Raw genomic sequence first — 10,613 nt, 5'->3', positions numbered from 1 at the left:
TGTTTATTGAACTATGGTTTGTTCATATGATTATTTTTCAATTTCTCATAGTTATACAGCAGAAGCATGATTGAATTATATAATTAATTTATTAAATTATATATATTATTTGATTGGAATGACATAAATTTTTAAGGAGTTGTTGAATCCATTACATATCATGTGGGTAGATTGAACTATGGTTCTAAGAGTTCTTAGATACCTACCATGTGAGAGTTCTTAAACAAAAGATTAGGCAAGATACCGATTTGGTTCCAAACAGAACCGAAACCTAAGTAAAAATTGAAATAAAATGGAATCAATCATGAGTGATTTAATTATGAATTCTAGGTCTGAAAAATCAAAATCATTGGCCCTAAAATCAATGGTTCAAGAATAAACACCGACGATTTTGGTTTCGATTCGATCCGTAATTTTATAATTTTAAAATATTTAAAATTATGAGAGGAATAGAAAAAAAAGAAAGGGAAAAAAGGGATCATAGGTGAATTAAATTATAAATTAATGACATATATATATATATATTTATTTATAAAAAAATAATTTAAAAACATTCAAAATTCTTAACTATTATAAATTACAAATAGCAATATCCTGTAATAAAAGAACTTTTGTTCCATTTACATTACCATTTCCCGTAGGCCAAAAGATTCCAGATAAGATTCCCTCTTCTTTCTCTTTTATCTCATCATCCAAAGCTTCCCTCCTCGCTCCCGCCCCGTCACAGATGGCGCAAATCTTCTGTCGAGTCTTGGGCAGTGCCCAATTCCCTCAGGTTTCGTGGCCTCCGCCTCGGCCCGCTGCCGATTCCTCCTCCTCTGCTCACGTCGTCCGCTGCCGGATCCGATGCTCCGTCTCCGCCACGTCGAGCAATGCCCTCACTGGCTCCGAGGCCCGAGTCGTCCCCTGGGGCTGCGAGATCGAGTCCCTGGAGAGCGCCTCCGCGCTGCAGCGGTGGTTGTCGGCCTCCGGCCTCCCCCCTCAGAAGTTGGAGATACAGCGGGTGGATGTCGGTGAGAGGGGCCTCGTCGCACTCAATAACATCCGCAAGGGGGAGAAGCTCCTCTTCGTGCCGCCCTCGCTCGTTATTACGGCCGACTCGGTGATGACAAACTTGTTTCCTCAAAATGTTTATGCTTTAGTTAGCAAATATGGATTCCTTGTCTGTGGCATCACAATCTTGCCATGGTAGATCACGAATTATGTTTTTAGGGTAATTGGCGTTGGTTTTTTCCATTAAGGAGCTTATCATGTTAACTCCTCGTGGTTCAAGAAGTTATATATTTGAAATTGACTGACTTGGTGCTCATAATTTTGAATTTAAAAGAAAGTATTAAAATGTTTCATATTAAATTATTGTATCATTTTATCAAGAATTACTTTTCCTTCCACTTATATACATCTTACAGAAAACTTTTTATCTGTGCATACATATATAAAAGGTGGAGATACAAATGACTGTCAGGTTGCATTTCGAAAAAAATGAATGAATATGAATGGTCAAAACCAAGATAACCAAGACGCAAACTGGCACTGCACTTATTTAACAGCCGTAAAACATTAAGAATAAAAAGTGAGCTGTTTTGCGGAGATCCAAAATCAGTGTAATTAGGATCGTGGAACAGTTAATCAAAGAGGATTCTTTTTCTGGTTGCTGTGAAAAGGGTGCTCATTAATTTTAATTGTTCTGCTGATCTCTTCCAGTACTACGTCCATACTTTTCCATTATTTATATAAAGATACTTTTTATTGATTCGTATCTATTTTCCAGATCATTTGTTAGATTTTTCTATATTTTCTTTACCATTTTTTAATTCATGGCAGCCAGCATTTCGAGGCTGGCGGGCACATGTCATCATGCAAAGACAAGGTGCAGCATATCCATGAGGCAATTATATTATTATTTGGAACGCAGAGTAGGTTTTATTTTGGTAATGTTGTGTATCTTTGATGTTTGATTAGTACATTTTGATTGCATTTGATATTTATCTCTTGTACCTGTTAATTTGGAAAAAAGTTTCTCCTTAAATAGAATTAGTCATTTCTTTATTTTAAAGTGAATTTCACTTAGTTGACATGGCCAACATGTTATCCATCTACTGGCCAGCTTTAGAATTCAAGTTTGTTTTATAGGAATGGAGCTGTCCAGAAGTGGGAAATGTGCTGAAGAAAAATTCCGTACCAGATTGGCCATTGCTTGCCACCTACCTGCTAAGTGAAGCGAGTCTCATGAGCTCTTCAAGATGGAATAGATATATCTCAGCGTTGCCTAGGCAGCCTTACTCACTTTTGTACTGGTATGTTGAGATTCTTGGATCTATGACATGGAATGTGACTGAATAGCTATTGTGTGAAGAAGTGCTTCACTTTTCCCAATTTATCAGGATATATTCTCAAATTTCTTCTCGACAGACTTTATATGTCATTGCAGGACACCTTCAGAACTAGACACATATTTGGTTGCTTCACAAATAAGAGCAAGAGCAATTGAACGGATTACCAATGTCATAGGAACGTATGGAGTTCTTCCTTTTAATCAGCCTAATAGCAAATAGTTCATGGTTTCATACTTTATATTGATAGTGTTCTTTTAGTTTTTCTGTTTGAGTATACTCACCAAGTCTTATATGGTGCATTTCTGCAGGTATAATGATTTAAAACTAAGGATATTTTCTAAGCATCCTGAGTTGTTTCCAGAGGAGGTAATTCTAGTGAATGATAAGATCTTTCTGTTCACTATAATAAACCATTCTTGATCTAACTTGCCTCAGCAAAAAATTCACTTTATCTTGCCTTCACAGTCATACAAATTATTTTAAGCTTATTAACATATGAATGTTTAAAGTCTCTCTTCACACCTAATCTACCACCTTCCTCTTCTGTTTGTTTAACTGTCCGTTGTGATAATTGTGTAATGTGTATATTCTGATTGTTTTGGGATTTATAACTCATTCCAGGTTTTCAACATTGATTCATTTCTGTGGTCCTTTGGCATTCTTTTCTCACGGTTGGTAAGTAAGACATATGTTACTAGTATGTGCTTTGTAAATTTCCTAAATAATGCCATTTCATGCTCGATATCATCTCATCTTTGAAACTTTTTTTTTTGTTGACATATTGATTCCTACTAGTTATAAGCTGATGATCTGTGAACTCTATACTTGGTTTGAAAGGTTCGTTTGCCCTCGATGAATGGAAAAGTGGCATTAGTTCCTTGGGCTGACATGCTTAACCATAGTCCACAGGTATCTCATTCCATAGACAACATGCTTTTCTAATAATATCGTGATTCTTGTGGTACCCTATTTCAATCTTTATGCATGCATAAAGCAGTCAGTTCCCTACGTCATGTCTACATATTTTAGTGGTATGGTTGACATTCACAAAACCTATAATGCTTTAGCATCAGTCGAAAAGCTGATGCGTGTCTCCTTGCTTTACCATCCTTTAAGTTTAACTTTGTTTTAGACCTATAGGATTCCTTTTTATCTTTCCTGATCTGTTAATGAAGCACATTTATTTAAATTAAATTTATGTACGAATGGTCTAGGTGGAGACATTCTTGGACTATGACAAATCATCACAGGGAATATTTTTTATGACTGACCAGTCATATCAACCAGGTGAGCAGGTAAACAATTTTTTTTCTATCCATTCATTTATGGTGTATCGTTCTAGTATTAGTGGTATCAATTGGAGTGTCAAATGTCTCAATTCAAATGATTTATAAAGACTGCTAGATTATGACTGTTATTGCGGTTTTTAGATATTGTATGCAGGCTTAGGAAAATTGGCAAATCATTGATACATAAAACATAGTTGGCTCCTGTGAAAATTTAAATTCTTAGCTGGTTTTATTATCCTTTATATGTGGTACATTCTCAATTGCATTTAAATAAAAATCAGTTTGTTCATAATTCCTCCACCAAATGAGAATGGGAAGTTTAGTCATCTACGTCTATGCTTTCAGAAGTTTACTATTGATTCATCAGTGAAATTTCTTTCTAATTATCAGTTGTTCCATTTTAAATCCACTTTTTTCAACCTATGTTCACCAGGATTTAATTTTTGATCTTCCACATTTTTGCCCAGGTTCAATAATTTTTTTTTAATATCCTAAAGAAATGAAAATATAGGAGTGAAATTCAAATTAAAAGGTAATTTTGGATCTGTATCTGATAGTTTATTAGCTGGAGTCAATGGATGTCTTTCAAAGATTTTCTCTTTACCACCTTGCCATTTTTGCCACCATGAGACCTTTTTTATCTGCTGGATATTGTTGGTATGCTAAGTAGACCGAGGATAATAAACTGACATTTGAATGCTATATTACATTGACAAACTTAAATCGAGTGTGAAAGCTTCAGTGTCTACAGAGCTTTCTTCAACATTACATTAGCCTTCGTCCAAACTGGGGTTGTCCCACTAGTGTCTGACTTTTTTCAGTTGTTACCTCCACTCCTTTGACAATGAATTTTTTGTCATAAAGCCTTTAGGTGGGGCATCCTGACATAATTCTTGATGATCAAAGAGGGTAGATCTCCTATCTATTTTGGTCAAAAAGGAGAACAGACTAGGCCTACAGTACCTTCTGGGAGACCAAGTTGCTTAACAAACTTTACCCTTATACTGAAATAAAAAAAAATGCAAGAATTTATTGATGTCCATTGCTTTTTCTGCGGAAAAATCTAAATCACTCTTTATGTTTAACCAGCTGCCATGAGATTTATTCCCTGTTGAACTGAAGTGCTGCCTGTATTAATACACTATTTTTGGATAGATCATCCGTATTGGACTAAAAGTGCTCTATGAATTATCTTAATATTCTTTAGTTGAAGATTGTCTACATTCATGATTCAGAGATTAAATAAAATAGATGTGCAATGTAAACAGCTCACTTGCTGGTTACTGAAGTTGCCTGCATTTTGTCCCTGAACAATTGTTAGATTACTTGTCCATAATTTGAATAAATAAGCTGTAAACCATTAATCATTGACTTGTTACTGAAACATGCTTTACAGGTTTTTATATCCTATGGCAAGAAATCCAATGGAGAGCTATTGCTGTCATATGGTTTTGTCCCAAAAGAGGGTACAAACCCAAATGATTCGGTTGAGTTATCATTGAGTCTAAATAAATCTGACAAATGCTACAAGGAGAAACTGGAAGCACTAAGAAAGCATGGTTTGTCAACGTAAGTGCCGAAGACTGCCGAAATATAGTCATGAAGATAATTGTGACAATATTGAGTAGGCGTAAGCCTACAAATTAGTCTTAAGCTTTACCTAATTCAGTAATTTTTGAAAATTAAATGTCAATTATGTTTTAATAAAGAAATTTGAGGAATTATTTTACCTTAATACTGGAACTGTATGTTGTATAGTCAATTCTCTATGTCTTGCACCAAGAACATAATAATTTATGGTGTTGAAAAACTGAAGAGAAAGAGATTCTGGGAGTCAGCGACAGGGAGGATATTTAAATAAATAAAACAGTTTGGAAAGTTTGTATTATAAAAATTAAATTTCAAACTTTGACTGTTTTCTTGAAAATATAGTCTCTCATCTTTGTCATCACTTATGGAATCATTTAGTAGATTTGTCTCATTATTAAATACAAAACAGAACAAATATTTTGCTAAAATAAAGATAATTTTGACTGAAAGAGTAGTTGAATAACAAATGATTATCTAGATTCATTGCGTTTGAGCATTTCTTTTCACCCTTAAATTATGTGAAAGCTAATGAATATAATCTGGGGTCCACTATGAGCAGGCCTCAGAGGTTCCCTTTGCAGATTACTGGTTGGCCAGTGGAGATGATGGCATACTCGTACCTTGTTGTCAGCCCGCCAAATATGAGCCAACACTTTGAAGAGGTTTGATAGTTTTTCTGCATTGCAACACATGAATAACTTAACAAGTGCCTACCTTTATTATTGCTTGAATGGATAAAAAAGCACAAAAGTTAATAATAAAATAATACAAGATATACAGGGAGATACAGTATCTGCAGAATATAACGCTAAAACTCAGCATTTACAAATGGATGTCATTGGGAAAAACACTTCAGATGTTTCATCCTATTAACTGGTTGAGTCTGAGTGATATTTTTTATAATATCTAATAGCTTTTTTTAGTGCTGTCAGATATGCTGATTGTAACATTGTGAAAGTGGTAATATGAACCGATGAAGTATGTATTTTAAATGCATACTGATATATAGTAAGATGTTGCATATCCATAACATGTAATCAGATTTCACTGTACTATAGTATGAAGATCTGCTTCATGGCATTGTTACACCATTGATTTGTTATAGCATTGTAAGAAATTCTATACCTTCAAATGAATGTCTGAACTGCAACAAAATCTAGCTAGAAATGAATGAAAAAGAACCAGTAGCAACCTGATCCTGAAGGTTTATTGATATAATGCGGAGAGTTTCTTAGTATTGGTGTGCAACAAGAATGAGAAGCCTGTTAGTACAGTATAAGCCACCAGAAGAATCAACAGAGAATATCATACAACGTCCACCAAGAATACCATATAAATCGGTCTATTTCCCTTTCTCCATTTTTTTTTAAATTTTTTCATGCTGCAGGCGAACCTGCATCGTGATGATGTTGGCAGTCTGCATGCCTATGGCATGGTGGTAATCTTGCACCTATGTTTCTGATGTTAATTACTTGGCCATCGAAAGGTTACTTATGTAACCCGTAAATTGATAAGAAGAATTTTACATAAATATTAAACAGAACTTTTAGTTTTTATTTTACAGTGCGTTGATTTACTTGTTTAATGATTGAGATGATTAAATTTGCCTGCTGCAAGTCATTTTAATTACTGAGGTGGGACATAAAAGATAGAGAGAAAATTAGATAATTGTTATCTATCATATTTGTCATATCTAGCATTAATGGTACAACATTTCTGCTGGTGACAACCCTCTTCTTTTTGACTGGGTTGTTTATATTATGGGGGAACATGATGCAACAAGCACCCACATTTTGCTTTTACTGGATAGAATATTTCAATTTCTTCTAATCATTGACTGGTTGTTAGCAATAGCGTACCTCATATTCCAGTAAAAGCAACATTATAACATTTTAAAATGTTCCTTCCTGCACTTGTATCTTTTATTGTTTTTGGTATAAACCCTGATAAGAAAGCTTGTAAACATAGCCTAATTTGGTCCTACATATCAAAGTTGTTAACAAAGCTTAACTCTGCTGTACATTTTCTGTTTTCACAGGTTTTTTCTACTCATCAGTTTGAAAGTGTACTGCACATTTTAGGAAAAAAATGTCCACATGTTGAGTTCTTGAAAGAAAGGGATGCTGAACTGCTCCATCCAGTTCAGAAACTGGGACACTTAATGACTTCATTCAAGTCAGAGTATCTATCATAGCTTAGATAGTGGCATAAGCCATTAGTAATGTCTTTGTTGACCAAGCTATATGGAAACACAATACATCTGCCTTACTAATCTCTCTTGAAAGGGCCCTTTTACTGTAAACTTTTAGGACATTTACAATTATGATAATGGGCATATTCTTTTCTTTTCTGAATCCTGATCCCTCTTCATTTTCCCATCAAGTACTTATGTAAAGTGATGCTGTGTGCCACTCCTATCTAGATTTTTGTTTTGGAATTTAACCTCTCTTTTGCACACAATTGTAGATGGCTGCTGCTTCATCAAACGGGACTGCATCGAAGATGGGAATAAAGAATCCGGAGTTAGAAGAGAAAGCTCTTCAGTTCATTTTGGATTGCTGCGAATCAAGCATATCTAAGTACACCAAATTCTTAGAGGTCATTATTCATATTTTTGTTTAATGTTTGTGTGCTTCTAATGATATTTGGAATTTGATTTTTAAAGTTCTGAATTAACATATTAAGTTACATCTGTTGCCCCTAATGTAGCCCAAACTTAACTTAATTTGTTTTCGTTAAAGTTTCTCTGCAGGTAGCATGGGAAATTTTATTATAAGTTAGCATGTATATGTTTTTTGTTCTTTTTAATCCTGCAAAGAATTGTGGCCTTTTCTCATTGACCTTTTGTTTTACATGTTCAAAATAAACCGATGAATTATCTACTTTCATGCGCAAATTATGCATCTTTTAATTTATTTTATTTATATTATTCTACTGTTATTTGATAGTAGATAATTTGTTTTCTTGACCATTTGTACATTATTTCCAAATGACTTATTTTAGTTAGATTGAAATAAGTATAGTTTTTAATGGCGACTATTTTGCTGCAGATGTCATAAAGACCTTGTAGTTGTGCCACATGAGCCTTAAAATTTTACATATCTTGTGCAGTCTGATGGTGCCTAGGGCATCCTGCTCCAATGCATCCCATGCATGATTTTTCTTCCTAACAAGTGGACATTTGACTTATATCACTTCAATATTGTTTATCAAATATGTAATTAGTGTTTCAATTTATATACAATGCCATTTTCTGATTGAATAAGCATTTAGGATGAAAATGACCTGCTTGTTCAAACTTTTACATGAACTATTCCTATTTACTCATTTTATTGTTTTACCTTAATTTCTGAACCTTTTTGAAAATAGATCTGTTAGCTGCTTATGATCTTGAATTCTACATATATGCTAAGCAATCAGTCATTTTCATTACAACTGCTTTTAGAATCTCGGGAATTCATAAATGTCATAGAATAGAAAAAGTGACAAACCCCATCAAGTATGTAGGAAGGAGGATCCTATCATTCCAGCTGGTATTCTGGTTAAAATTATCAAGCTTATAAATTTGATGCTACTGTATGGATAAAGTTCATGCCTTACTACTCAATGAACTACCTTTTCTTGCTCGATCTTAGTGATTTTAGAACATCTTGACTTTAACATGGTTCATGAATTTCTAGGGTGGTGGTACACGTGATTCAGGCACATTCAGTGCAAAGCAAGCCAACCGGAAATCACTTTTGAAAAAGATGGCAACAGATCTATGCACTAGTGAGCGGAGAATTCTATATCGAACACAATATGTGAGCTATGTGATTATTTTTCCTGTACAAACACTGTCTGCATGCATTGACTAGTTTTAGAAATGTTTAACTCTCTATAAATGGTTTCATTAGCATGCTTACCCATATGACAGTCCTTAAAAGGCGACAGGCAACATGCTGCTTACCCTAAATTTTCTTTATGGCCTAGCTATCATCAACACACACACCCCTTTTTGTAAATTCTTTGACTAAGTTAAAGGCGGCAGGCAAATAAGTTTTTGGTAGCAACTGGTGCCATTGGAACATCAAACAATCACAACGTTTTTGCTTGCCAAGATTACAATCTTGCCAAACATAATAATTTTTTTCTAATTTGATATATTAGATTACTTTTCTATAATAATAATCTTACAAGCAACATATATTTTACTCTTATTTATAACTGATTAGCAATATATTTTCTTGCTCATCCCATACTTGCTCTATATTGATGTCTACTGAACATGGGCTGCAGATACTGCGGAGGCGGCTGAGGGACATGAGGAGTGGCGAACTAAGGGCACTAACATTATTCAACGGGTTCAGAAAGCTCTTCAAACAGTAAGTCTGGTAGACCTTTGTGGCATCCATGTCTTCTGCTGCTTGATTCATGTATTTCATAGGCCATTCTTCCTCTTAGCTTATCAAAATTGTCCTATTATGTGCTGTTGATTTGTGTGTTATTACAAGAGATTTATAATTGTAATTGAGGATTTGACATTTCTTTGGTCTTTTACAACCGCAGCACAGATGTCTAACTATCTTTTGCATATTAAAATATGTTTCTGTTAAATCATTTGGTCATGAAGGAATCAGATGAATCAGACTCCATGATCAAATTACACCAAGTAACAACACTTCAATCTGGGCAGTGTGATGCACTGATGCTGTTGAGATGTCTGCACCTGGCTGAGAATGCTCAAATACAATATGATATCATTCCACTTGATGTATTTAAACAAGGGTAATCTCGAAATCTGGTGAGGACAATTCATTCCACCACAAAAATGCATTCGATGTGATTCGATGATGAATGTTTTCTACTGTCAAATCATCTATTATGTTCAAAAGCTAGTTATGCTAGTTGTTGTCGAAGCTTGGGTTAAAAGAGCTTCTGAGAGTTTATTTTCTCTGCATATGAATCGTTATTAAAACAGTGAACATAGCAGCAGGGAATCGTTATTGATGGAGTGAATGTACATCTAATTAGTCCTGTACGCTTATAAAAATAAATATTCCGATTTACTTTCATGTTTGTTAGGTTGAGTCATCTGCCACGCACGTGTGTGAGAGTGTGTCAAAAATACAAAATTATAATCCTATCACCTATTAATAAAAATAAATAAATTATTCCACCAAAATTTCAACCCATGTCATTATGTTTTATTCTTCTTTTTTTAATATATATTTAATCGATTTAGAACCGATTTTAATTTTTAGGAATTAGGCCCTGATTTTGGTTCGTCTTTAACCCTCGCACATTTCGACTTCGATTTCGATTCTAATTCCAAACCGATTTAGTTTCGGTTAACCATCACAACGAAAACTTCTTACAACGGCGGCCCATCAAAGCCGTAATCAAATAGAGAAGCTTC

General features: G+C 34.5%; 1 protein-coding gene across 2 annotated transcripts; it reads left to right on the top strand.

Moving 5' to 3' along the window:
• Positions 1–643: 643 nt before the first annotated feature.
• LOC103977863 (ribulose-1,5 bisphosphate carboxylase/oxygenase large subunit N-methyltransferase, chloroplastic) lies at positions 644–10,113 on the top strand. Of its 2 annotated transcripts, XM_065141532.1 has the most exons (14): positions 963–1,102; positions 1,825–1,916; positions 2,134–2,297; positions 2,432–2,515; positions 2,645–2,702; positions 2,958–3,011; positions 3,174–3,245; positions 3,551–3,631; positions 5,022–5,194; positions 5,775–5,877; positions 7,682–7,813; positions 8,896–9,018; positions 9,494–9,579; positions 9,828–10,113. In XM_065141532.1, the coding sequence occupies exons 2-14, from the start codon at positions 1,884–1,886 to the stop codon at positions 9,850–9,852; spliced, it is 1,188 nt and encodes a 395-aa protein (XP_064997604.1). In that variant the 5' UTR covers positions 963–1,102; positions 1,825–1,883; the 3' UTR covers positions 9,853–10,113. The 2 variants fall into 2 exon arrangements, with proteins under 2 accessions (XP_009391784.3, XP_064997604.1); XM_009393509.3 differs by lacking the exon at positions 1,825–1,916 and having other exon boundaries at positions 644–1,102.
• Positions 10,114–10,613: the final 500 nt, after the last annotated feature.

Source organism: Musa acuminata, chromosome BXJ3-3 (genome assembly GCF_036884655.1).
Source record: "Musa acuminata AAA Group cultivar baxijiao chromosome BXJ3-3, Cavendish_Baxijiao_AAA, whole genome shotgun sequence".
NCBI classification, from domain to species: Eukaryota; Viridiplantae; Streptophyta; class Magnoliopsida; order Zingiberales; family Musaceae; genus Musa; species Musa acuminata.
Note: the sequence above shows the minus strand (reverse complement) of the source record. Positions and strands in the feature narration are given on the sequence as shown.